At 53.4% G+C, this 27,382-nt stretch overlaps 2 protein-coding genes across 3 annotated transcripts; both read left to right on the forward strand.

Annotated features, from left to right (window-relative positions):
• Window positions 1–5,387: 5,387 nt before the first annotated feature.
• Window positions 5,388–10,212, forward strand: LOC134432952 (uncharacterized). Of its 2 annotated transcripts, none has more exons than XM_063181816.1 (4): window positions 5,388–6,006; window positions 6,425–7,404; window positions 7,607–8,608; window positions 8,829–10,212. In XM_063181816.1, exons 2-4 carry the CDS (start codon window positions 6,709–6,711, stop codon window positions 9,756–9,758), a joined length of 2,628 nt encoding a protein of 875 aa, XP_063037886.1. In that variant the 5' UTR covers window positions 5,388–6,006; window positions 6,425–6,708; the 3' UTR covers window positions 9,759–10,212. The 2 variants fall into 2 exon arrangements, with proteins under 2 accessions (XP_063037886.1, XP_063037887.1); XM_063181817.1 differs by lacking the exon at window positions 5,388–6,006 and adding an exon at window positions 6,090–6,197.
• Window positions 10,213–11,637: 1,425 nt separating this feature from the next.
• LOC134432954 (uncharacterized) lies at window positions 11,638–14,881 on the forward strand. The gene is made up of 3 exons (XM_063181818.1): window positions 11,638–12,239; window positions 13,350–14,303; window positions 14,516–14,881. The coding sequence occupies exons 1-3, from the start codon at window positions 12,225–12,227 to the stop codon at window positions 14,825–14,827; spliced, it is 1,281 nt and encodes a 426-aa protein (XP_063037888.1). The 5' UTR covers window positions 11,638–12,224; the 3' UTR covers window positions 14,828–14,881.
• The last annotated feature ends 12,501 nt before the right edge of the window (window positions 14,882–27,382 follow it).

Genomic DNA, 27,382 nt, shown 5'->3' on the forward strand with positions numbered 1-27,382 from the left:
GGCGGCGCTCGAGCTGTCGGGGCTGCGGCAGTCTGCAACGAGAGACCCCAAAATTGATCAAATCAGCCCAAAAATTGCATCAAATCAGCCCAAAAGTGATCAAATCAGCCCAAAAATTGATCAAATCAGCCCAAAAACTGAACTTTGGAACCCCAAAATTGATCAAATCAGCCCAAAATTGATCAAATCAGCCCAAAATTGCAGCTTGAGCTGTCGGGGCTGTGGCAGTCTGCAAAGAGAGACCCCAAAAATTGATCAAATCACCCCAAAATTGAACTTAGGAACCCCAAAAATTGATTAAATCACCCCAAAAATTGATCAAATCAGCCCAAAAATTGAACTTAGGAACCCCAAAAATTGATTAAATCACCCCAAAAATTGATTAAATCAGCCCAAAATTGATCAAATCACCCCAAAATTGATTAAATCACCCAAAAACTGAACTTAGGAACCCCAAAATTGATCAAATCAGCCCAAAATTGATCAAATCAGCCCAAAACTGCAGCTCGAGCTGTCGGGGCTGCGGCAGTCTGAAACGAGAGACCCAAAAATTGATCAAATCAGCCCAAAATTGCAGCAAATCAGCCCAAAAGTGATCAAATCACCCCAAAAATTGATCAAATCAGCCCAAAATTGAACTTAGGAACCCCAAAATTGATCAAATCACCCCAAAAATTGAACTTAGGAACCCTAAAATTGATCAATCAGCCCAAAATTGAAATTAGGAACCCCAAAATTGATCAAATCAGCCCAAAATTGAACTTAGGAACCCCAAAATTGCAGCAAATCACCCCAAAATTGATCAAATCACCCCAAAAATTGAACTTAGGAACCTCAATACTGATCAAAACAGCCCCAAATTGATCAAATCAGCCCAAAATTGAACTTGGGAACCCAAAATTGATCAAATCAGCCCAAGATTGCAGCTCGAGCTGTCGGGGCTGCGGCAGTCTGCAACGAGAGACCCAAAAATTGATCAAATCACCCCAAAAATTGCATCAAATCACCCCAAAACTGATCAAATCAGCCCAAAAATTGAACTTGGGAACCCCAAATTGATCAAATCAGCCCAAAATTGCATCAAATCAGCCCATAATTGATCAAATCAGCCCAAAACTGCAGCTCGAGCTGTCGGGGCTGCGGCAGTCTGCAACGAGAGACCCAAAAATTGATCAAATCAGCCCAAAAATTGCAGCAAATCAGCCCAAAATTGAACTTAGGAACCCCAAAATTGATCAAATCACCCCAAAAATTGAACCTAGGAACCCAAAATTGAGCAAATCAGCCCAAAATTGCAGCTCGAGCTGTCGGGGCTGCGGCAGTCTGCAAAGAGAGACCCCAAAAATTGATTAAATCACCCCAAAAATTGATCAAATCAGCCCAAAATTGCAGCTCGAGCTGTCGGGGCTGCCGCAGTCTGCAACGAGAGACCCCAAAATTGATTAAATCACCCCAAAAATTGCATCAAATCAGCCCAAAAGTGATCAAATCACCCCAAAAACTGAACTTAGGAACCCCAAAATTGATCAAATCAGCCCAAAATTGCAGCTCGAGCTGTCGGGGCTGCGGCAGTCTGCAAAGAGAGACCCCAAAAATTGATTAAATCACCCCAAAAATTGATCAAATCAGCCCAAAACTGATCAAATCAGCCCAAAATTGCAGCAAATCAGCCCAAAATTGATCAAATCAGCCCAAAATTGCAGCAAATCAGCCCAAAATTGATCAAATCACCCCAAAATTGCAGCTCGAGCTGTCGGGGCTCCAGCAGTCTTCAATGAGACACCCCAAAAAATTGAACTTAGGGACCCCCAAAATTGACCAAAGCAGCCCAAAATTGCAGCAAAACGCGAGAAAATCCCATTGAAATGGCCCAAAATTGCAGCAAATCACCCCAAAATCCTGTCAGGAACCCCAAAATTGCAGCAGAAGAGCCCAAAATTGAACAAAAATAGCCCAAAATTACAGCAAAGTGCCACAAATTGAACCAAAATAGCACAAAATTACAGCACAATAGCCCAAAATTGAAGCAAAATAGCCCAAAATTGCATCAAAGTAGCCCAAAATGGAACAAAAATACCCAAAATTGCAGCAAAATAGCCCAAAATTGCATCAAAATACTAAAAAAACAGCAGCAAAAGAGCCCCAAATTGAACAAAATTGCCCAAAATTGAACAAAATTCCCCAAAATTGCATCAAAACACCCCAAGTTGCAGCAAAATGCCCCAAATTGGACCAAAATAACCCAAAATTACAACAAAATGCCCCAAATTAAATCAAAATAGCCCCAAATTGCAGCAAATCGCCCCAAAATTGAAGCAAACCACCCCGAAATTGCAGCAAAACCCCCCAAAACTGCATCCAAATACCCAAAATTGAACCAAAAAGCTTCAAATTGCATCAAAATACCCAAAATTGCATCAAAATACCTCAAAAATCTCATCAGGAACCCCAAAATCCCATCAGGAACCCCAAAATTACACTGAGATACCCCAAAATTACACCAAAATAGCACAAAATATATTCAGGGACCCCCAAAATCCCATCCTAGACCCTAAAATTACCCTAAAAGACCCCAAAATCTTATCAGGAATCATCAAAATCAGGGCAGGGACCCCAAAATCACCTCAAAATCCCATCAGGGACCCCAAATTTACCCCAAATTCCCCCCTGAATCTGGTCAGGGACCCTGAAATCCCATTGTGGACCCCAAAATTCCATCTGGAATCCTCAAAATTAGGGCAGGGATCACAAAATTACCTCAAAATACCCCCAAAAAACCCAAACTTCAGTCAGGGACCCTGAAATGACCCCAAAATTGCCCCAAAATCAGGGTAGGAACTCCAAAATTACCCCAAAATCTCATCAGGGACCCCAAAATTACCCCAAAATCCCATCAGGGACCCCAAAATGACCCCAAATCCCCCAAAATTGCCTCAAATCCACTCAGGATGCCCAAACTCCCCCAAAATCAGCCCAGACGCCCCAAAATTCAGTAATGAGCCCCCAAATCCAGTCAAGGACCCTGCAAAATCACCTCATGATCCAAATTCTCCCTCTGGACCCCCCCAAAATCCCCTCACGACCCCCAAAATCCCCTCACGACCCCCAAAATTGCATCAGGATCCCCCCAAAAATCCCCTCATGACCCCAATTCTCCCTCTGGACCTCCCCAAAAACCTCTCTGGACCCTCCAAAATCCCCTCACAACCCCCAAAATCCCCTCAGGACTCCCCAAAATTCTGTCAGGACCCCCAAAATTCCATCAGGATCCCCCAAAATCCCCTCATGACCCCAATTCTCCCTCAGGACCCCTCCAAAATCCCCTCAGGATTCCCCAAATCCACTCATGACCCCTCACATCCCCTCAGGACCCCCAGTCCCCCCTCAGACCCCAATTCTCCCTCAGGACCCCAGTTCTGCCTCTCCCCTCCCAAAAATCCCCTCACAACCCTTCCCATCACCTCACGACCCCCAAAACCCCCTCGGGAACCCCCATTCTCCCTCATGACCCCCCCCAAAATCCCTCACATCCCCTCAGGACCCCCCCAAATCTCCTCAGGACCCCCCAAATACCCTCAGGACCCCCAAAAACCCCTCAGGATTCCTCAAATCCTCTCATGACCCCCCAGATCTCCTCAGGACACCCAGTTCTCCCTCACGATCCCCAAAATCACCTCACGACCCCCCAGAAATCCCCTCAGGACCCCCCAAACCCCCTCAGGACCCCCAAAATCCCCTCAGGATTCCCTAAATCTGCTCATGATGACCCCTCACATCCCCTCAGGATCCCCAGTGTCCCCTCAGAACCCCAATTCTCCTCAGGACCCCCAGTTCTCCCTCAGAACTCGCCAAACCCCTCAGGACACCCAAAATCCCCTCATGACCCCCCAAACCCCCTCAGAATCCCCCCAAATCCCCTCAGAACCCCAAATTCTCTCTCACGACACCCCAAATCCCCTCAGGACCTTCTACATCCCCTCAGGACCCCCAGTTTCCCTTCAGGACCCTCAATTCTCCCTCAGGAACCCCCAAACCCCCTCAGAACTCTCCAAAACCTCTCAAATCTTCTCAGATGCCCCCAAATCCTCTCATGACCCCTCACATCCCCTCAGGACCCCCAGATCCCCTTAGGACCCTCAGTTCTCCCTCACACCCGCCCAAACCCCCTCAGGACCCCCCCAAATTCCCTCAGGACCCCCAAACCTCCTCAGAACCCTCCAAAACCCCCAAATCTCCTCAGATCCCCCCCAAATCCTCTCATGACCCCTCACATCCCCTCAGGACTCCCAATTCTCCCTCACACCTGCCCAAACCCCCTCACGAACCCCCCAAATCCCCTCAGGACCCTCAGTTCTCCCTCACGATCCCCCCAAACCGCCTCAAGATCCTCCACATCCCCTCACGACCCCCGAACATCCTCAGGACCTCCAATTCTCCCTCACTACCCCTCCAAATCCCCTCAGGACCCCCAGTTTCCCCTCAGGACCCCCAGTTTCCCTCAGGATCCTCAGTTGTCCCTCAGGACCCTCAGTTCTCCCTCATGATCCCCCAGAAATCCTCTCATGACCCCTCACATCCCCTCAGGATCCCCCCAACATCCTCAGGACCATCCCCAACCCACCCTCACCGCCTCCCCCCCGCTCCCCGCTCCCGCCGCTCCCGGTGCTGACCGCGGTCGCTGTCGCCCATCCCGCGCTGCCGGGGGGGGTCCCGGGGCTCCCTCGGCGCCCCAAATTCCCGCCCCGCCCCCCCCCGGGGCCGCGCCCCCCCCCCGCGGCCTCGGCCCCGCTCCTCCGCCGCCGCTGGGCCCCACCGGGACCACAATGCACCGCGTGTCCGCCGGAAGCGGCTGCCGACGCCGCCGCGGGGAGAACTTCCGCCAGTACTTCTGCCAGGCGCGGCTTCTGATTGAGCCGTGCTCCAGCTTTGCCGCCATCTTTATTCAGGGCAGTTCCTCCCGCTCCTCAGAGGGCTCCGCGTTCCCTCATAAATCCGGCTTGGAAAGGCGGAATCCGCCTAGAAATGGCGGGATGGAGCCTAAATCCTCTGGGTTCAACCAAGGCGCCCAAATCCACCCAGCAGCGTCCCCCAGGAGCGCTCCCCAGGCTCAAAAACCGCAACTGCCCGCCTCTGGGGTGAGGCTGCGCCGCCATCTTGAGTTAGGGCACTTCCGCCCGGTCCTGGATGTGCTCCCACAGGTGGGCATAGCAACGGGGATTCCAAACTCCACTTAAATCCCCCAAATTCAGCCTAAATCCCCCCATGATTCCGCCGAAATCCCCCCAAACTCGGCCTAAAACCCTGCAGGACCCCTGGGCCCTCTAAAGAGAGCCAGGACAGCTCCTGCTCTTTCCCGGAAGCAGCGCCGCCATCTTGGTGAGGGCAGTTCCGCCAGCTCCTCAGAGCGTTCCGCGTTCCCTCATACATCCGGCCAGAAACGGCGGAATCCGCCTGGAAACGGCGGAAGGGAGCCTAAATCCCTGACATTCAACCAAAGCGCCCAAATCCACTCAGCAGCGTCGCCCAGGAGCGCTCCCCAGGCTCAACCACCGCAAACTGCCCGTCTATGGCGTGAGGCTGCGCCGCCATCTTGGGTGAGGGCAGTTCCGCTCGGTCCTCAGAGCGCTCCGCGTTCCCTCATAAATCCCGCCGGGAACGGCGGAATCCGCCTGGAAATGCCGGGACTGAGCTTAAATCCACTGGGGATGGATCCTAAATCCCCTGGGATTCAACCAAAGCGCCCAAATCCACCCGGCAGCGTCTCCCAGGAGCGCTCCGCGTTCCCTCAACCAGCGCTAAGTGCCCGTCTCTGGCGTGAGGCTGCGCCGACGTCTTGCATGAGGGCAGCTCTGTCCGCTCCTCGGAGCGCTCCGCGTTCCCTCATTAATCCGGCCGGGAACGGCGGAATCCGCCTGGAAATGGCAGGACTGAGCCTATACCCACTGGGGATGGATCCTAAATCCCCTGTGATTGAGCCAAAGCGTCCAGATCCTGGAGCTTCCATGGGTAAGGGCAATACTGGAAAGGGCGGGCGCCCAGCCCCTTCCCGTCCTTCCTGAGGCGGCTCCGCCTTTTCTTGGCGCCGTTCCCGGGGGCCGATTCTGGGCCGGGACCGGCGCTGGTGCCGCGGCTCCTTCGCCACCAGAGCCTCCCAAGGTGTCCCCAAGGTGTACCCAGTGACCATGGAGCCCAAAGAGGTGCGATGGGACGGGGAGGGGACCGGGGACTGGCGCGGGGTGGTGGAGGGGACAGCAGAAGGGTGGCAGAAGCTACGAGGGAAGTGGCAGAGGGAACGAGGGAGGGACAGACGGACAGCAGAGCCCTCCAGGGAGGGGCACAAAGGGGAACCCTCGGGTGCAGCAGTCCACCACAGGACACCACAAGTGCCATGAAGTCCCTGACACCTTTGCTGTCCCCTCCCCAGCTGTCCCCGGCCCTGCTGCAGCCACAGGTCACCGTGGTGGCCACCCTGGGCGAGCTGCTGGCCACCCTGCCCACACGGGAGGAGGAGACGCTGCTCGAGTGCCCAAAGCGCCTGTACCGGGACCTGGAGGAATTCACCAAGGAGCTCTGGGTCACCCTGCACTGCATTGATGACTCGTGGAGGCACCGCATTGTCACCGATGATGATGATGACCCTGTCACCTCCCTGAGCCAGGCCCTGGCTGCCTACACGAGCACCCCACGGACACCCAGGACCGTGTGGCAATGGCGGCCAGGAAGTGGCAGTGGTCGGTGTCTGTGCTCGTGGACAGCTGGGCCGAGCTGGCCAGGAAAGCCACCGAGCTCCGTGACACTTGGAGCAAGGTGGCCACTGAGGCACTCACCGCCCAGTTTGGGGAGCTGCAGGAGAAGGCTGTCCATTATGGGACAGCTAAAGGACACATGGTGGGGCTGGGTCAGGCCCTGGGTGGGGAGGAGGGGGCCAAGGCGGCGGCCAGGACTGAATTCTCAGAGGCCATGGTGGCCACCAGTGAGACAATAGTGGCCACCATGGTGAGACAGCGGGTGTGGGCGGCCCAGGGGCTGCTGGAGCGCTTGGTGGCCGCGTGTGACGAAGCCACCGCGTTCCCCCGGGAGCTGCAGCGCCTGCTCGGGGACACCAAGACCGCCCTGGAGGGGACAAAGAAGAAATTCCCCACTGTCCCCGAGGACTTGGTGGCCAAGGTGGCCGAGGCCGAGTGGCTGTGGGAGGCCAACGCCCGCCTGGCCAAGGATCACCTGCTGGGGGCAGTTCACGACTTCCTCGACTACTATAGAAAGGGTGGCCGTGCCAGGCCCCGTGCCCGTGGTGTGCCCAAGTGGTGCCAAAGAGCCATTGAGGACATCTCAAGGCTCCTTCAACCCCTGGAGCGTGCCCAGAGCGTCCCCAAGGTGTCCCCAGTGAGCACGGAGCCCCAAGAGGTGCGACAGGGGTGGGGCGGGGGGTGGGCCAGAGAGGATGCTGGATGGGGAGGGGACACAGGGGCTGGCAGGGTGGCTGTGGGGACAAGAGGCTGACAAAGGGATGGAGGGGACCAATGGGACCCCTTGACAGCACTTAGGGCCACCGCATGGGGCCACAAGTGCCACCAGGTCCCTGACACCTTTGCTGTCCCCTCCTCAGCTGTCCCCGACCCTGCTGCAGCCACAGGTCACCGTGGTGGCCACCCTGGGTGAGCTGCTGACCACCCTGCCCACGCGGGAGGAGACGATGCTCGAGTCCTCAAAGGGCCTGAACAGGGACCTGGAGGCATTCACTGAGGAGCTGCGGGTGACACTGCAGCCCACTGAGGACACCTGGAGGCGCCACATTGTCACCGATGATGATGATGACCCTGTCACCTCCCTGAGCCGGGCCCTGGCCGCCTTCAAGAGCACCCCACGGACCACCCAGGACAGTGTGGCAAGGGCGGCCAAAGAGTGGCAGTGGTCGCTGGCTGCACTTGAGAAGAGCTGGGCCCAGCTGGCCAGGAAGGCCACCGAGCTCCGTGACACCTGCATGGTGGCAGTCACTGAGGCGGCCACTACCATGGCCAGGGAGCTGCAGGCCCAGGCTGCCCGTGATGGGACACCTCAGGAACACAGCGTGGAACTGGCTCAGGCCCTGGCTGGGGAGGAAGGGGCCAAGGTGGCGGCTGGTCAGAGAGCCCAGGAGAGGGAAGAGGCCATGGAGGCTGCCAGCGAGGCAAGAAGGGTGAGACAGCGGCTGGAGGCGGCCCTGGGGCTGCTGGAGCGCTTGGTGGCCGCGTGTGACGAAGCCACTGCGTTCCCCAGGGAGATGCAGTGCCTCATCTGGGACACCAGGGTCGCCCTGGAGGAGACAAATGAGGCGTCCCCCAATGTCCCCGAGGGCTTGGTGGCCAAGGTGGCCGAGGCCGAGCGGCTGTGGGAGGCCAACGCCCACCTGGCCAAGGATCACCTGCTGGGGGCAGTTGACGACTTCCTCGACTTCTATAGCAAGGGTGGCCGTGCCAGGCCCCGTGCCAGGCCCCGTGCCCGGCCCTGTGCCCGTGGTGTGTCCAAGCTTTGCCTAAGAGTCATTGAGGACATCCCAAGGCTCCTTCAACCCCTGGAGCGTGCCCAGAGCGTCCCCAAGGTGTCCCCAGTGAGCACGGAGCCCCAAGAGGTGAGACAGGGGTGGGGCGGGGGGTGGTCCAGAGAGGATGCTGGATGGGGAGGGGACACAGGGGGAGAGGGAACAAGGGGGCTGGCAGGGGTGGCAGTGGGGACAAGAGGCTGACAAAGGGATGGAGGGGACCAATGGGACCCCTTGAGAGCACTTAGGGCCACCGCATGGGGCCACAAGTGCCACCAGGTCCCTGACACCTCCCTTGTCCCCTCCCCAGCTGTCCCCAGCCCTGCTGCAGCCACAGGTCACCGTGGTGGCCACCCTGGTTGAGCTGCTGGCCACCCTGCCCACGCAGGAGGTGGAGATGATGCTCGAGTCCCCAAAGGGCCTGAAGAGGGACCTGGAGGCATTCACTGAGGAGCTGCGGGTGACACTGCAGCCCAATGAGGACACCTGGAGGCGCCACATTGTCACCGATGATGATGATGGCGGCCCTGTCACCTCCCTGAGCCGGGCCCTGGCTGCCTACAAGAGCACCCCAGGGACCAGCCGGGATGACGTGGCAATGGCAGCCAGCGAGTGGCATCAGTCGGCGTCTGTGCTTGTGGACAGGTGGGCCCAGGTGACCAGGAAGGCCACCGAGCTCCGTGACACCTGGAGCAAGGCGGCCACTGAGGCAATGACCACCGAGTTCAGGGAACAGCAGGAGAAGGCTGTCTGTTATGGGACAGGTATAGGACACATGGTGGGGCTGGGTCTGGCCATGGGTGGGGGGAAGGGGGCCAAGGTGGCAGCTGATACTGCAGTCTTCAAGTCCCTGCTGGCTGTCAGTGAGGCACCAATGGGTGTCGGGGAGAGACAATGGGTGTGGACAGCCCTGGGGCCTCTGCAGCGCTTGGTGGCCGTGTGTGACGAAGCCACCGCGTTCCCCCGGGAGCTGCAGCGCCTGCTCGGGGACACCAAGACCGCCCTGGAGGGGACAAGTGAGGCATCCCCTGATGTCCCCGAGGACTTGGTGGCCAAGGTGGGCGAGGCCGAGCGGCTGTGGGAGGCCAACGCCCGCCTGGCCAAGGATCACCTGCTGGGGATAATTGAGGACTTCCTCGACTTGTATAGCAAGGGTGGCCATGCCAGGCCCAGTGCCTATGAGGTGGCCAAGCGGTGCCAAAGAGCCATTGAGGACATCCCAAATCTGCTGCAGGGATGATGATGTCACTGTCATGACATCATAATGGCAGTGACATAATCAGGGACATCACTGCTGTCACCTCGCCCTTCCCCGTGCAGTATTTGACACTAATGTCCCAAATCCTGATGGGAATTGACGTCACTCAGGGGACATTTTTGAGAACACGGAGGTGGCAACCTGATGCCTGTGGATAATTTTATACCATTTTATCACGATTAAATTATATTTTTTTTTAAAAAGTGACTTGCGTTTCTCACACCAGCAAAGGCTCCGTGGCTCCCCTCAGATGCCGCCACCATCTTGAATACGCCTCTTTCAGGCCCATTTTCCCGCCTTTTTTGCAAATCTCGCGAGATTTCGCCAGAAGCAGTTCCGCCATCTCTGTTCTGGGCAGGCTTTTACATTACACTACGCCTAATTTACCGTGTGACAATGGTGGCCAGCGAGTGGCAGGGGTGGGTGGCTGTGCTTGTGAACCGCTGGGGCCAGGTGGCCAGGACAGCCACCAAGCTCCATAACACCTGCAGGAAGGTGGTCACTGAGGCATTCATCACCGAGTTCAGGGAGCGGCAGGCCAAGGCTGCCCGTGATGGGAAGGCTGAGGAACACATGATGGAGCTGGGTCAGGGCCTGGACAGGGAGGAGGGGGCTGAGGTGGTGGCCGGGCCTGAATCCCCAGTGAGGAGAGAGGCCATGGAGGCTGCCAGTGAGGAAACAAGGGCCACCATGGTGAGAGAGCGGGTGTGGGCGGCCCTGGAGCTGCTGGAGCGCTTGGTGGCCGCGTGTGGCGAAGCCACCGCGTTCCCCCGAGAGCTGCAGCGCCTGCTCAGGGACACCGAGGCCGCCCTGGAGGGGACCGAGAAGAAGTTCCCCACTGTCCCCAAGGACTTGGTGGCCAAGGTGGCTGCGGCTGAGCGGCTGTGGGAGGCCAACGCCCGCCTGTCCAAGGATCACCTGCTGGGGATAATTGAGGACATCCTCGACTACTGAAGCTGCGCCGCCAATCTTGTTGACAGCAGATCTGCCCGCTCCTCGGAGCGCTCTGCGTTCCCTCATAAATCCAGCGCGGAACGGCGGAATCCGCCTGCAAATTGCGGGACAGATCCTAAATCAACTGGGGCTGAGCCTAAATTCCCTAGCATTCAACCAAAGCGCCCAAATCCATCCAGCAGCGTCCTTTTAGGAGCGCTTCCCAGCCTCAACCAGCGCAAACTGTCCGTCTCTGGCGTGAGGCTGCGCCGCCATCTTGGGTGAGGGCAGTTCCGCCCGGTCCTGGATGTGGCTCCAGACGAGCGGAGCAACGGGGATTCCAAACTCCACTTAAATCCCCCAAATTCAGCCTAAAGCCCCCTATAATTCCGCTTAAACCGCCCCAAACTCGGCCTAAAACCCTGCAGGACCCCTGGGGCCTCAGAAGAGAGCTACGACAGCTCCCGCTCTTTCCCTGAAGCAGCGCCGCTATCTTGGCGAGGGCAGCTCGGAGCGCTTCGCGTTCCCTCATTAATCCAGCGGCAACGGCGAAATCCGCCTGGAAATTGCGGGATGGAGCCTAAATCCTCTGAGATTCAACCAAAGCCCCCCAATCTACCCAGCAGCGTCCCCCAGGAGTGCTCCTTAGCCTCAACCAGCGCAAACTATCCGTCTCTGGCGTGAGGCTGCGCCGCCGTCTTGCGTGAGGGCAGTTCCGCTCGGTCCTCAGAGCGCTCCGCGTTCCCTCATACATCCCGCCGGGAATGGCGGAATCCGCCTGGAAATGCCGGGACTGAGCCTAAATCCACTGGGGATGGATCCTAAATCCCCTGGGATTCAACCAAAGCGCCGAAATCCACCCAGCAGCGTCCCTCAGGACCGCTCCCCAGCCTCAACCAGCGCAAGCTGTCCGTCTCTGGCGTGAGGCTGCGCCGCCATCTTGCGTCAGGGCAGCTCTGTCCGCTCCTCGGAGCGCTCCGCATTTCCTCATAAATCCAGCGGGGAACGGCGGAATCCGCCTGGAAATGCCGGGACTGAGCCTAAATCCACTGGGGGTGGATCCTAATTTCCCTGCGATTGAGCCAAAGCGCCCGGATCCTGGAGCTTTTATGCATAAAGGCGGTAATGGAAAGGGCGGACGCCCAGCCCCTTTCCGGCCCTTCCTGAGGCGTCTCCGCAATTTGCTTGGCACCGCCACGGGGACCAGTTCTGGGCCGGGAACGGCAAAATACGCCAGGAAATGTTGGAACTGAGCCTAAACCCCCTGGGGATGGATCCTAAATCCCCTGGGATGGAGCCAAAGCGCCCAAATCCTGGAGCTTTTATGTATAAGGGCGGTACGGGAAAGAGCGGGCGCCCGGCCCCTTCCCGTCCTTCCTGAGGCGGCTCCGCCTTTTCTCGGTACCCTTCCCGGAGCTGCTTCTGTGCGGGAACCGCCGCTGGTCCCGGGGCTCCTTCACCACCAGAGCGTCCCCAAAGTGTCCCCAAGGTGTCCCTGAGGTGTCCCCAGTGACCATGGAGCCCAAAGAGGTGCGATTGGACGGGAGGGGCGTGGGGAAAATGGGGGGAGACGGCGGGGGAGGGAACCCGGGGCCTGGCGCGGGGTGGCAGAGGGGACAGCAGGGTGGCACAGGGGACAGCAGAGGGGACAGGAGGGTGGCAGAGGGGACGGGAGAGTGGCAGAGGGGACAGCAGAGGGGACCGGGGATCACAGGGGCAATGAGAGGGTGGCAGAGGGGACAGCAGGGGGGGTGGCAGATTGTCGCAACTCAGGACATCCCTCTGGCTGTCCAGAACGGCCAAGAGCCCGGGCAGGGGACTCAGAAAGCCTGGCACAGAGCCCAGAACACCTGTGGGGTTGATTATGACCCGTGGAGAAAATTACCAGCCTTGTACGAAGACCAGCAAGCCACAGCAGTTTAAGTAGCATAATTGTGAAATTATCACAGGGGAAAAAAAAATAGATTTTTGGGGTTTCTAGAATCGGGGTTTTGGGGATAAGGTGGAGGGATTTGAGGGTGTCCAGCCTTTCTCCTTCTTCTCTGCCTCCATCTTCTCCTGTGATGTGGGCACTTTTAGATTGGTTTAGAGTAGGAGCTCACTGTCTAACATAGGTGATTGGTATTAGAAAGAAATTTTAAACATTGTCTGCATAGTTTTTACTATAAACAGTTAATACCGCCCCGGGGCCAGGCAGTGTGCCTGGAACATTCTGTTGCATGGACTTTGGCAGGGCAGAAAGAAAATGTTCATACATAAGACGCAATAAAAAACCTTTCAGAGCAGGAAATGAAGAGCTCTGACTCATTCTTCAAGCACACGGGCTGGAAAGATCCTGTTAACAATCTCGGGGTCACAGCGACCTGGACCCTTGAGAGCAGAGGGGGCAGCAGAGGGGAGAGGGGGTGGCAGAGGGGACAGCAGAGGGGGCAGGGGGCGGCAGAGGGGACAGCAGAGGGGGCAGGGGGTGGCAGAGGCTATGAGGAAGTAGCAGAGGTGGCAGCAGGAACAAAGGAGGAACAGATGAGCAGCAGAGCCGTCCAGGGAGGGGCACAAAGGGGAACCCTCGGGTGCAGGAGGCCATCTCAGGACACCACAAGTGCCACCAGGTCCCTGACACCTCCCCTGTCCCCTCCCCAGCTGTCCCCGGCCCTGCTGCAGCCACAGGTCAGGGTGGTGTCCATCCTGGGTGAGCTGCTGGACACCCTGCCCAGGCGGGAGGAGGAGACGATGCTCGTGTCCCCAGTGTGCCTGTACTGGGACCTGGAGAAATTCACCGAGGAGCTCCGGGTCACCCTGTACCGTATTCATGACACCTCGTGGTGCCTCAATGTCACCTCCGATGATGATGGCCCTGTCACCTCTGTGAGCCGGGCCCTGGCCGCCTACGGGAGCACCCCAGGGACCAACTGGGATCGAGTGACAATGGCAGCCAGCAAGTGTAAGAGGTCGGTGTCTGTGCTTGTGGAGAGCTGGGCCGAGCTGGCCAGGAAAGCCACCGAGCTCCACAACACCTGCAGGGGGGTGGTCACCTGGGCCAGGGAGCTGCAGGACGAGGCTGCCCGTGATGGGACAGCTCAGGGAAACATGGTGGAGCTGGGTCAGGCCCTGGGCAGGGAGGAGGGGGCCGAGGTGGTGGCTGGGCATGAAGACCAGGTGAGGAGAGTGGCCATGGTGGCTGTTAGCCAGGGAAGAAGGGCCACCATGGAGAGAGAGCGGGTGGAGGCGGCCCTGGGGCTGCTGGAGCGCTTGGTGGCCGCGTGTGACGAAGCCACCGCGTTCCCCCGGGAGCTTCAGTGGCGGCTCAGGGACATCGAGGCCGCCCTGGAGGTGACAAATTGGGTGTCCACCGATGTCCCTGAGAGCTTGGTGGCCAAGGTGGCCGCGGCAGAGCAGCTGTGGGTGGCCAATGCCCACCTGGCCAAGGATCACCTGCTGGGAGCCATTGACGACATCATCGACTACTATAGCACGGGTGGTCCCACTGGCCCCAGTGCCTGTGGGGTGGCCGAGCGGTGCCAAAGAGCCATCGAGGACATCCCAAGGCTCCTTCAACCCCGAGAGTGTCCCCGGAGCATCCCCAAGATCTCCCCAGTGAGTGTGGAGCCCCAAGAGGTGCGATGGGGGGGGTGGGGGAGGACGGAGTCTACACTGGGGGGACACGGGGGCCAATGGGGCGGGGACAGCAGGGACAAGAGACTGACAAAGGGGCAAAGGGACAAAGGGGACCCCTTGGGGGCACAGGGGCCATTGCAGCAGGCTCTAAGTGCCACCAGGTCCCTGACACTTTGCTGTCCTCTCCCCAGGTGTCCCCTCAGCAGCTGCAGGCGCTGGTGGCCGTGTTGGCCACCCTGGGCAAGGTGGCGGCCGCCGTGATGGCGCCACACTGGGACAAGTCCCTAAACTTGCATGAGGACCTGAGGAGATTCACCCAGAGCCTCCATGCGACCCTGAACCTGGTGATGTCACATCCCTGGGCCACCCTGGTGTCTCCTCCCTTGTGGGAAGTTAGGGACAGGCGATCGGAAGGTTTCGCGTTGTACGGGCAGACAGAACCACTCCTCCCAGCTGTTAAAGTTGGTTGGCCTCCAGCAACGCTCTGTCTGTGTCATGGGTAGAGCTGAAGTTGTATAACCACAGTAAAATCTTAATAAAGTGTCAAGATAAAGAGACTAGGACTAGGATGGTTCATCACAGGTCCAGTTTATTGAAGAAAGCATCAGACACTTATACAGCAAATAATAAGCTTATGAATATTCTGTAAGCCAAGCAATCTATTGGTTAAACTATACCATGAACTCTTCCTCATTCCTTAGGGGTTACATCTCTCTTTTCTCATGTCTCTTTCACCACTTGTTATCCTACTACAGCTAGGCCCAAGGACACGCTATCTAGCAGGTGTAGGATTTGGAATTAGCCACTGTTTTGTACTTTTCCAGTCTCTGGTCAGCTAAATTCCCAACAGTACCATGCACCATGCTGGTGTCTGTGAGCTCATGGCCCGAGCGGCCGGGGGTTGGCCGCCGTGCCGTTCCCAATCCAGGTCACCACACCTCAGCGGAGGGTGCCAAAATCCAGCAAACCATCCGGAAAACGGGAATCGCCTGCACGGGTGAATGGAGGCCAAAGACCCTGGACCAGCTTTGGTAGGGAGGACGCTCCAGGACTAGCAAGGAGGATGGAAGCCCTCGTGAAGGTCGTATTTCAGATCCATAAGCAATGGGGCGTTGACTGTAAACCAATGTGGTGTTGACTGTAAACCAAAGGATTTTACCCTCGCAGTGTCGAGGCTATTGCAGTTAGGATCATTGACCGACCGGTGGACATATCCACCCAGAAATATGGGATAAGTGTACCACGGTTCTGGCTGAGGAAACAATGTCCTCGGGTTCAGGGAGGAATCTTAAATCATGGGGAAAATTCGTACAGGCTCTGCAAAAGGCTCAGCAAGAGCAAGAGGCCTGGAAAGCCGTGTGAGAATGTTTGCTGGCCGTGCCCTGGCTGTAGTAGATAGGGTTAGGCGCTTGGAAAATTTCGCGATGTCACAGAAAGCAGCAAGATTTTTCTATTCTTAACGCTTAGTAATAAGGTATCACTTAAGAATGTAGTTTCTCTTAACATTAGTAACTTTCTACTCTTTACTAACTAATTACAGTAAAGTAAGACTTTCTGACGTAGAGAAAAAACTTTCCAAGTATAAAACCCGACGAGACGAGACAATAAAGGTCTTTGGACCGTCCACCATACTGGTGCCTGCGTGAGTTCTTGGCCCGAGTGACCCTGGAGAGTTTGAGTCGCCATGCCATTTCCTCAGAACCAGGTCGCCTCGCCTTGCATCAGAAAACAACAGGCCGGGAGTTGGAGCGACCACGCAGACCTGGAGGGGGAACCAGGGCCAATCAGAGCTTAGTTACAATGCTAAATAGTTCTAGTTATAATAGTTTTGTCTGAAAACATATCCTCATAAGACAGGAGCCTCCCCCAGCAGGAGCCGGGGCAAGTCTAGGGGGAAGGAGCGGCCCAATCCTAGGAGAAAGGGACGGGGTAGGAGCCCAACAAAAAGATTCCAGAGTCAGGAGATATCCAGTCAGGAACTTCTGAACCTGAGTCAAACTCAAGCTGGGATGAGTGGTTTGATGACTCTGACAAAGAGGAAGTGAGAGCATACAAGATTAGCAACTACAAGGCTCCAGCTTGCGTTAGGGGGAAGTTAAAAAGGAAAAAACAAACTCTGTTTACAGACTGGAGGAAGATAACAATAACATGCGCTGATGGGGCCCCATCAGCCACGCTAGCATTTCCACTCCGAGTGGGAGGGCAAGGTGAAAATCAGAGAACCTACTCGCCGGTGAACCCCAAGGATGTGCAAGCAATTGTTAAAGCAATTGCAGACAGAGCAATTAATTCAGCTCTGGTTTCCACCCTTATCGATAGCGTTTTTGGAGGGGATGACATGCTCCCATTTGACTTTAAACAAACATGCACATTAATTTTTGATGATTGTTTTTACACGAGAATGAGAGGATAACTATGCAAAGCAGCTGGCCTTGGTGACTGGGGCAGACCATGCACTACACGGTTCCAGCTTACAACACTTAATGGGCACAGACCTTGAGAACAAATGGGTTTGAAATCGCAAGTGCAAAATTAAAAGGGCACCGTGCATCACCCTTTTGGGAGTGGGAATTTCATACTTCTATATAACCCCTCCCCAGATAAAATTCCACCGAGACATCAAGATGCTCCATGACACCCAGCAGTTGCTAGGATCCCTACAAGGGCTCTGCAACATTGTCCTGATCCCTCCCCAGGTCATGGACCCCCTAAACGACCTCCTGAGCGGGAAAAACTCACAAAAAAGAGCGAAACACTCTGACACCAGAAGCGATAAGCTCACTCAGTTTTATTGAACATCAGATGTTGGTGAGCACGTTCACCAGATGGGACTCAGGCGCGCTGGTTGATTTGTGTGTCCACTTTACAAAGAAAGGGGGAGTAGGAGAAGCAGCCCAGGGACCCCCCGACAAAGCCCAGCCGATGGGTGGCCTTGGGAAAACCATCACGCGCTCTTTCCCCGGGAGTTGAGTGCCTGAGCAGCCTTGCCATGAAAGGCAGGAAACTCGCCCTGAGGCGTTTGGGCATTGAACCCACCAGGATATTTCTGCCCTTCTATAGTAGGAGTCTTAGGAAAACATCTGTATTGCATAATGAATATCTGTGTGTAGGCGTTGCCCTGACAAGCCCTGGCTGTTTTTTGTCCTTAACTGGGCTGCAGCTGTAGCTGGTGAAGATAACTGGGATGGAAGGGGCTGGCTTGGCCAGCTGAGTTGAGCTGATAACCAGCAGGGGAAGAAGTCAGAGCTGTGAAGAACCGCCCCCAAGAAGTATCCCCGAGAAGGCACGAGACGTTAGAAATACGAATACAACAGTATGGGACTTTAGAAATACAACAACAAGATTACAATGCCCTTTGGCAAGCAGCTTTCCGTGCAGTTATCAACAATATCAGAGCAGCTCGCCATAGCCCTTGTTGGATTTGGAGGAGAGATTCGCTGTGCGGCAAAACCCCCTTGGATTCAGCTGCTCATGATCGTCGACATCGACCTCCCACCAAAAATAATTGACCGGCCACAAGCAGGACCCACGGTCTTCACGGCCGCATCTTTATTGGAATATGAATCCCAATATTTCCAGGTAGATTGTGCCTGGGCTGGTCTGACCCTTGCCGCTGGGCCAAAGGTGACAACTGTGGTGTATCACCCCAGAGACACCTTTGGCTGGCTGGATGCTGCAGCTGGGCACGGAAACAAAGCCAGGCTTGTAGAAACCCAGTTTACCTCAGGTGGGAAGGCTTCAGGCGATGGTGGAGAGGAAAAGAGAGCGGATTCTGCCAGAGGGTTAATATCCAGAGTTTATGGCATGGTCACTGAGGTGTGAATGTCAGGTAACAGCTCCAACAGAATGCCGAGCACGTGGCCTGAGGGACCTTTTAAGCTCAGGGACGGGGAGAGGGGACAGGTGAGCACCAACCAGGTGGGAGGAGGAGGGTCCCGGGGGACGAGGGACACGCAGACAGGCCAATGACCCCCAGGCCTGAGGGGCACCCTTGGAACGTGACCAACCACACGATGGCCTTGCCGGAACGTTCACCCTGATGGATAGAACTCCCTCAGCAAGGGGGCGAGGGGGAAGGCAGAGGGGCATTGCCACACCTGGGGAAGGGACTGGGAAGTTGAAAACAGGAAATCGCAACACGCCGCAACACATCTTCGTTAACCTCCACCGCAGCGGTGGCGTGGCAGTCAGGAGAGCGGCGGCGTTGCATCAGAACAACCGACCCAACGCTTTCGGTGCAGGAACTCAAAGCAGCCGCCGTGTATTACAGCGTCCTGATGAGGTCTTCAGGGTGAGAGACGGAACCTTGGTTCATGATCAGAAGGCTGGATTTATTGATATATGGTATATAATACATTATGACTATACTAATAGGAATGAAGAGAGAAGTTGCAGAGGCTTGCTAAGCTAAGAATAGAATAGAATCTAAAACCAAGAGGGTTCTCTGTCACTGTGTTCCAGAGAGCTTGCCCTGTGATTGGCCCTTAATTGTACACGTGGAACATGAGCCAATGACAGGTGCATCCTATTGCATTCCACAGCAGCTGATAATCATTGTTTACATTCTCTTTCTGGGGCCTCAGCTTCCCAGGAGATGAACAAATCCCAAAGAAACGATTTCTATGAAAAAACGTCTGTGACAGCCGTGGTCCTAGCACGTGGGCTGTTCCCAGAAGAGCGCCTCAACATCGTAACCAACTCTGTGTTTGTGGCCAAACTCTGCCCAGCCATGTCTGGACCCGGCGTGTCAGTGTCCACGGTGGCGATGATGCTTGAAGAGGCACTTTGTTCACAAAAAGGCACCATATCTATTGTCCACGTCAACAGCCACAATCCAATTTAAGGGATTCTTTCAAATCAGCAAAGACGAGGCAGACACCACCACAAGAGGACGGTGGACGCTGAGAGAAGCCCGTCAACTCCATGAATCCCTTCATATCGGAGCTAAAGCACTCGCCAAGAAATGCGGGATTTCAGCCGCTGATGCAAAGCACGTCGTCGCCTCATGTCCTTGTTTGGCAGAGAAAAGAAGAAACCCCACAACTTTATCAAAGTTGTAAAGCTCGGTGTGTTTTATTACGGCGCAGGACACGTGCGGAGAAAACTTTCCTCAAAAGGCACGTGCATCTCTGAGAACTTCAGGTCTCCTTTTATCCCCCTCCCAAATACATACGCACACAGTTTCACGATAGGTTCATACATATTCATTTTTATGGGTTTCTTGTGACTTTTACCACCAGTTCTTTTTTATCAGAAAGAATTCCGAGGTCAGGTTGGCTTGCCCTTACAGCAGTCCTTGTCCCTCTCTATCATCTTCTGTCTCCCCCCCTTTATCTCTGTCCTTCGCTGAGGTAACTCCACTGAGCTTAGGCCTTGCAGCCTGGCTAAATAACTACGGTTTCTAACCACAGGCTCAACTCAAAAATGTGCATTTCACCTAAATTAAAATGGATTTCTGTCCTGGAAAATTTTCACTTTGCTTCATCCTCACTGCCAAAAATCACCACCGTGGTCCAGCGGCGCCAACCCCAGAGGCCTCAAAGCCGCAGAAATATGGAGAAATCTGGCAAACAGACTTTATATTATGTCAGCTGCTAAAACCCCGAGTGTGGCTCGCAGTGACTGTGGATGCGTACAGCGGCAGGGGCCGTGCCCAAGGCCCGGGTGACAGTGGACAGTGAGGAGGAGGAGGAGGAGGCAGCCAGTGAGGAGGAGGAAGCTGCCACCAGGAGGGAACAGCGCTCGGAGATGGCCCTGGGGCCGCTGGAGCACTTGGTGGTCGTGTGTGAAAGAGCGAGGCATTTCATCTTTGAGATGCACCACTGGCTCGAGGCCATCGAGGCCATCCTGAAGGGGACAAATGAGGTGTCCCTCAATGTCCCCAGGGCCTTGGTGGCCACAGGGCCCACCTGGCCACGCGTGTCACCTGCTGGGGACACTTGGGGACATCTGCAGGCTCCTCACAAAGCCCCCTGAGAACTCTTGTAGCTCTGGTGGCTCCAATGGCCTGGGTGGCTTTGGTGGCTCTGATGGCTCCGATGGCCACACGGTGGCCGAGCGGTGCCAAAAAGCCATTGAGGACATCCCGAGGCTGCAATGGGGAGAGTGATGTCACCACTGTGACATCATTGAGGGCGATGACATCATTGGGTACATCGCTGCTGTCACCAGTGCCCTCTCCCCTCCCCACATGGAATTTGAGACAAATCTGGGTAATTTTCTGGGAATTTTCATTGATACATGTTGAGGGTTTTTTGCAGATTGAGGAGTTCTTGCAGGACAATGGCCACATTCAGCCCATGCACAATCCAACCTGCTGGTACTGATGGACAATGGACACAATCACAAACAATGAATAATGGACACGTTCAGAAATGGGGTCGGTATATCCTTGAAAGAGATACAAGAAGAAGAGTCACCAGGACTCAGCAGGTTTGTCAGCGAGCTTGGGAAAGTAAGAAAATAGTGAGCCTTGGGTGGGCTAGACGACCACAGCAAGACAGGTGAAAAATTAGGTGATCGCTGCTGTCACCTGTGCCCTCTCCCCTCCCCACATGGGATTTGAGGCAAATCTGGGGAATTTTCTGGGAATTTTCATTGATACATGTCCAGAGTTTTTTGCAGATTGAGGAGTTCTTGCAGGACAATGGCCACATTCAGCCCATACACAATCCAGCCTGCTTGTACTGATGGGCAATGGACACGATCACAAACAATGAATAATGGACACGTTCAGAAATGGGGTCGGTATATCCTTGAAAGAGATACAAGAAGAAGAGTCGCCAGGACTCAGCGGGTTTGTCAGCGAGCTTGGGAAAGTCAGAAAAAAGTGAGCCATGGGTGGGCCAGATGGCAACAGCAAGATGTGTGAAAAATTAGGAGATCCAATCAGCATTCTAATTTAGACACATGAACAGGCAGGATTAACCAATCGTGTATTAGCTAGAGACACATGGACAGTAGAGATTTATTATCAATATAGTCTTTTTAAGGATAATAAATTTGGCTTTACTGGATCATGCTGGTCATGGTGTGATGTCCCTGAACCTCCACACCCCGCATTTCTGGTGGAGAACGCGGGCAGGCCCAGTGTTGTAGCACTAAAGGGACTCGAGGTCGGCAATTTGGCTGCTGTGCAGAGGATGGGAGCCAGCCCTCGAGGAGCGGAGCAGCCGGTGGAAAGAATCCTCAGTGCCCTGGGGAGAGGGAAAGGTTACTGGAGCTCTAATTGTAGATGACTTGAATCTCACCCCGATCAAGGTGAGCGGCCGGGGAGGAGATGGGGTCTGAGCATGAAAGGGAAGGTGTTCAGAAACTCCTCCAACATATCCTCTCTAAGAGAGAACAAAAGTATGATGCTTCCAATTTGAAGGGACTATTGCACTGGGCTTGGGACCATAATCTCATAGCAGGAGCACAGGTTGCTTTTGAGGTTTCAGCATGAGAAGCTGTGGGGTGGATGTTGTGGGATAGCATTGCATCTGACAGGAGTGAGGCAAAAGAGGCGTCTAAATATTCTACTTTGTGGAAAATCATCATTGAGGTGTTGCAAGCCTCAAAGGCAGAGAGGAAAGCTGCTGCTGCGGCTTGTGCAGCCCTTGCCTCTGCGTCAGAACAGCCTCAGACATTTACAGCAACTCCAGCTCAGCAACTGTTTTCTACCACCTTAGAAATTCCCTCACGCAGCCCACAGCCCCTCAGCTCAGAATCGAGCATTGCCCCGACTGCTCCTCCAGCTCAGAGCGAGAAAGAGGAAGCCGCTGCCTCTTCGGGGGGGTTGGGCTGTCAGACAAAGGTCAGTTGTACTCAGAGTGAAAAAATTGTAGATAACAGTAACCTAGAAACTAAACATGCTGGAAGTGAAAATAAGATGTTTTTATAAATAATGCTTCTATAGAAGAGGATTTAAAATCTTCAGTGGACAACTTGCAAAAATTGGTAATTCAACAAAATGATTCAGTTGTCCCCAAAAGAGACTATTCTTTTGAGAAAATGGACTTTCCAATGATAGAGAAACAGACAACCAGGAAAGCGGTCACCACTCTCTCAGTTTGTTTCTGAGCCAGCATTTGAGCTGGTTAAACAAATCCTCCCTCTCATGCTGTAAAAAAAGTTTAATTAGAGTTGGAATGTGACCCTGACAGAGAAGCAGCTCAGAAACGAAAATGGAAGGGATTTATTACAGAAGCTGTTGTAGAAGGGACTTTTCTCTCAAATGATGTAGAGGTTTTTCCTGTAGTGACTAATGCTGCTGGTAGAATTTGGGAACTTTTTGACTGAAAGATTTTAGAAAGGTTAAGAGCTGCAATTTCACAATTTGGTTTAAAATCCCAACTTGCACAGTCACTTCTGCACTATATTTTTACATCTAACACATTAATTCCGGCTGATGTGCATACCATGATATGACTTATACTGCCACCCCATCAGCGGGTGATGTTTCATAAAAGCTGGGAGGAAAATTTTGCTCGGGAAGCAGCAAGACCTGGAGTGCAGGGTGATCTTCTGCGTGGTTTAACAGCACAACAGTTCTTTGGCAAAGGGCCCTGGGCTGCTGCCACTGCCCAGGCCAGGAGCATTGATCAAGTCTTGCAGATGAGCCAACAACCAGCACATAATGCCATCCTTGCACTTCCAGATGGGTTATGCACTAAATCTTTTACACAGATTCACCAAGGATGGAATGAGGACTTTGATAAATTTGTAGACAGACTGCATGAAGCTACCCATGCTCAACCTGATTTGGATTCAGACAGAAAGGTAGAATTGTTCAATCTGTTTGTTTTTGACAATGCTAATGATAAAACTCGGTGGATTTTGGGAACATTAAGGAAGGGAGCTGATGTTACAGAAAAGCTGGAACTTATGGCTACAACTACAGAGAGACAAAAAGCAGCCCATGCAGCTGCTGCAGTACAGGATGTGGTAAAACCACTGCTTTCTACACTGCAAAACAGCTGAAGGAAAGAACATTAAGTGCTTTGAATGTGGTAAAATCAGACATGTTGGGAGTCAGTGTTGCTCTGCAACTATGAAAAAATTTTGTTCTATCTGCAAAAACGATAACCACAATACTAAAGAATGTTGGTTCCAGGGAAACGGGTCTCGGAGTGCCTTCTCTCCAGGCATCACAAAACAAGTGCGGAGAGCTGTCTGGATAGCTCAGCCTCCCACGGAGGAGGAGGAGGGCTTTGCTCACTCACATCATCAACTCTGGAAGCGCCGGGGTGGACGTGGGAACCGCAGTAGACGTTACCATCACGGTGATGCCGAATTTTGCCCCAAAAGGCGAGAATAACTGCTTAAGAGACTCAGCTTAAGTCAGATAAGCAGGAGATATTTTATTATGACGCGTCGGAGAAATCACAAAATGGATTTCTGAGTTTCCCGTAACAAAAGCAAGCTTTTATACAGTTTTGGATATAAGATTGCATCAGATCATATACATCATCATATCTTTGCGTGAATATTCATATGGGGCATGGTGTAGGCGGAGCGTGGGCGGGGACACCTCTTTTGAGGATCATCTTGGTGGTCGTTCTGGTTGCCTTCATCATGGGCTGGGGTCTCCTGATGAGTCTTCCTCTTTAAACTTTTGAACTTCTTTCCTAATTTGGTCAATTCCCGGTGTACTTGGCTTGGTCTCTATGGCTTGGCAAGGTTCTTAGGGTCAGTTTGACATTGTTGGCTCTGAACATGCTTAGCCCATCAGTTCCCCTATACCTATCTCTCTTTCCTGTCATTGTGTTTCATACTTTAGCTGATTTATTGCTTTATGTGTTTCCTAATGCTATGCTTTCTTCAAATGCCTCACATTCTATGTTTAAACTCATTATTTCTTGAAGGCTATCTGTTTTGGGGCTTCAATGGACTCTGCTGTGCACCTGATAGATACCAATGTAAAAGGACCCTTGGGGATGGGCTGGGTGCTTGTCTGTGAGGGAGATCATCTGCCAGTAAAGAGGGATTGGATGTAATTCCTGGGGTTATTGATGCAGACAATCAAGGGGTTGTTAAAATTACAATTAGAACGATTTTCCCTCCTGTATCTATTCCAAAAGGTTCATTAATTGCTCAGCTTGTTCCTTTTAAGTCTTGTAACCCCTGTTCAGGCCACAAGGAACGGGGAACAGGAAGCTTTGGTTCCACAGGTAAACCAGAACTATATTGGGCCATGGACATCACAAGAGGTAAACCAGGCAAACAGGTAACCCTGACACATCCTGATGGTGATTCTGTTAATAAGAAAGTCAAAACTGACACTGGAGCAGATGTAACCATCATTTCAAACACAATATGGCCAAAAAATTGGGCATTGGTTGATCCGGCTTTAGGCATTGCAGGTATTGGAGGGACTCAGGCAACTCAGATGAGCAGGGAAATAATTACTTTTACTTTCCCAGATGGAGTGAGTGTATCTACAAGGCCTTGTGTCATGCAAACTCCTGGTACTTCACTAGGTTTGTTTAGTAAAGATCTGCTAAGCCAGTTAAAAGCTCCCATTGTTCCACAGCCTTTTTAGCAGTGGCCAAAGGAGGGCAGCCGATCCTCAAAATCAGCTGGGCCATGGATAAACCTGTGTGGATTGAACAGGGGCCGCTGTCAGAGGAAAAGCTGCCCATAATACAACAATTAGTGCAGGAACAGCTTGAGGAAGGGCGCACAAAGCCATCCACAAGCCCTTGGAACACCCCAGTTTTTGCCATCTCGATAAAGAGTGGGAAATGGAGGTTGCTACGTGACTTAGGTGCTGTTAATGTAGTGATGCTAAGTGTGGGTGCCTTGCAACCTGGATTTCCATCTCCCGCTATGATACCTGAGTCATGGAATCTATTGATCACTGATCTCAAAGATTGTTTTTGCACCGTTCCCTTGCATCCACATGACACGAGTCATTTTGCCTTTTCTGTTCCATCTGTCAATAAGGCAGAACCCTAAAAAAAGTATGAATGAATTTGTTTCCCCAAAACATTGAAAACTCCCCTATCATGAGCCAAATTTATGTTGCTTGAGTGTAGAACCTGTTTGGCAGCAATTCCCTGAGCATATCATCTATCACTACATGGATGATACGTTATGCAATAACTGCTTTCACATTCTAAACACTATTTCCCCGAGAGTAGCATTAGCTAAATTTTTAGGGCGTACCTCAGGAGGATATCAGAGTTTTCTCCAGGATGTATCTTAGATAGAAGTTTATGAGCAAACATTGTTACTGTGGGTGCAGTTTAACCTTGCTTTTATTGCTGTAGTAAACCAAATTGTACTAGAGAGCAAGATAACAGCTACTGAATGTGGAGTAGGAATAGCAATGCCACAAATCCATCACTTTAGAGATTCTGAGTGGGATCGGGTGTTTCCTTCTGATGTAAGGCGAGGCGACCTGGTTCTGAGGAGACGGCACGGCGACCCAAACTCTCCAGGGTCACTCAGGCCAAGAACACACACAGACACCAGTATGGTGGACGGTTCAAGACCTTTATTGTCCCGTTTCGTCGAGTTTTATACCGGGAAATTTTTTTCCCTATGTCAGGGGGTCTTACTTTACTGTAATTGGTTAGTAAGGAGTAGAAAGTTACTAATGTTAGGGGGGACTACATTCTTGGGTGATCCTTTATCTAGGCATTAGGGGGAGAGGAGCTCTAGGCATTAGGGGGAGAGGAGCTCTACTGCTTTCCGTAACATCGCGAGATTTTCCAAGCGCCTGACCCTATCTACTACATCTCCCCCCCCTTTTTCACAAATGAACGAAGTAGTCATACACATAGGTACTGAGATGAGGCATGAGGTTGTCCCTGGTCGAATTCACAGCAGTTGTTGCCGGCCTATGAACAGGATGTTGGCCCGTTCTAGGCGGGTCTGAATGAATGAGACTAGCTTGTTCAGCAGGCATGCTCCGAAGGTGACGGCTAAAAGTAGCATTGCCAATGGACCTATTAGGGTAGAAATTAGGGTGGTCAGCCATGGTGATCGATTGAACCAGGACTCGAGCCAACCCTGTTGGGCTTCCCTGTCTTTCTGTCTCTGGGCCAGTCTGTTTCGGAGTTCTGCCATGGAGTCTCTCATGACTCCCGTGTGATCTGCATAGAAGCTGCACTCCTCCTTCAAGGCAGCACACAGGCCCCCTTGCTGCATGAACAGGAGGTCTAGTCCTCGCCTGTTCTGCAAGACCACTTCTGAGAGTGAGGAGACCGACTTGTCTAAAAGGGAGATGGGTTTCTCGATCCTCTGCAGGTCCTCGTCAATTGTTGTCTGCAGCTGTGACAGTCCTTGGTGCTGGGTCGCTAGGGCTGAGACACCTGTGGCCGTTCCGGCTGCTCCTAGGCCCAGCAGCACTGCGATAGTTATACCTGTTACTATTTCTCTTTTGTGTAGCCGGCTGGGTTCCTCAAACAGGTGGTACACTTCTTCATCTGCGTGGTACAGGACCCTTGGAACAATCAGAACTTGGACACAAAAGTCGTTAGAGTCATTGAATTTGGGAAGGAACACACAAGGACTCACTCCGGATCGCTGGCAAACCCACATCCCCGATGCGGATGGGACTACCCACTTATTGTTTTTCCTGTTAGGCCTGCCAATTTTGGTGCAGGCGTTGCCTTTCCGCTTAGCTAGGGTTGCATTGCCAAAGCATCTGCCCTGGCCTGTGACTTGACTCAGGGTGATTCCTTTGCGAGGGGTATCCCATCTGCACTGGTGAGGGGCGTCGGCTGTGGAGTAACTGAAGGGAGTGTTTAAAGCGACTCCTTTGAAAAAGGGGGGTTTGACATCGTAACAAAGCCAGCAGGATTCAGTTAGGTTAGGGTTAGTTTCGTTCAGGGATACGAAGATAGCCTCTAACATACGAAGGATTGGGTCTGAGTCTGACCCGGTTAAGCGGCTCATCTGAAAGGTTTCCGCATGACCGGTCGGGACATTGCTGACCCCTGTGGGTAAGGTTTTGGGGTGGGTTATGTTTCTCCCTTTCGGCACGCTTTTAATCACTTTGTTGGGTCCGACTGCTCGGGGTGCTGATGGTTGGAGCCTGATAATTTGCACGTTCACCCTCTCTTTTGACC

Source organism: Melospiza melodia (genome assembly GCF_035770615.1).
Source record: "Melospiza melodia melodia isolate bMelMel2 chromosome 7 unlocalized genomic scaffold, bMelMel2.pri SUPER_7_unloc_4, whole genome shotgun sequence".
Classification (NCBI taxonomy): domain Eukaryota; kingdom Metazoa; phylum Chordata; class Aves; order Passeriformes; family Passerellidae; genus Melospiza; species Melospiza melodia.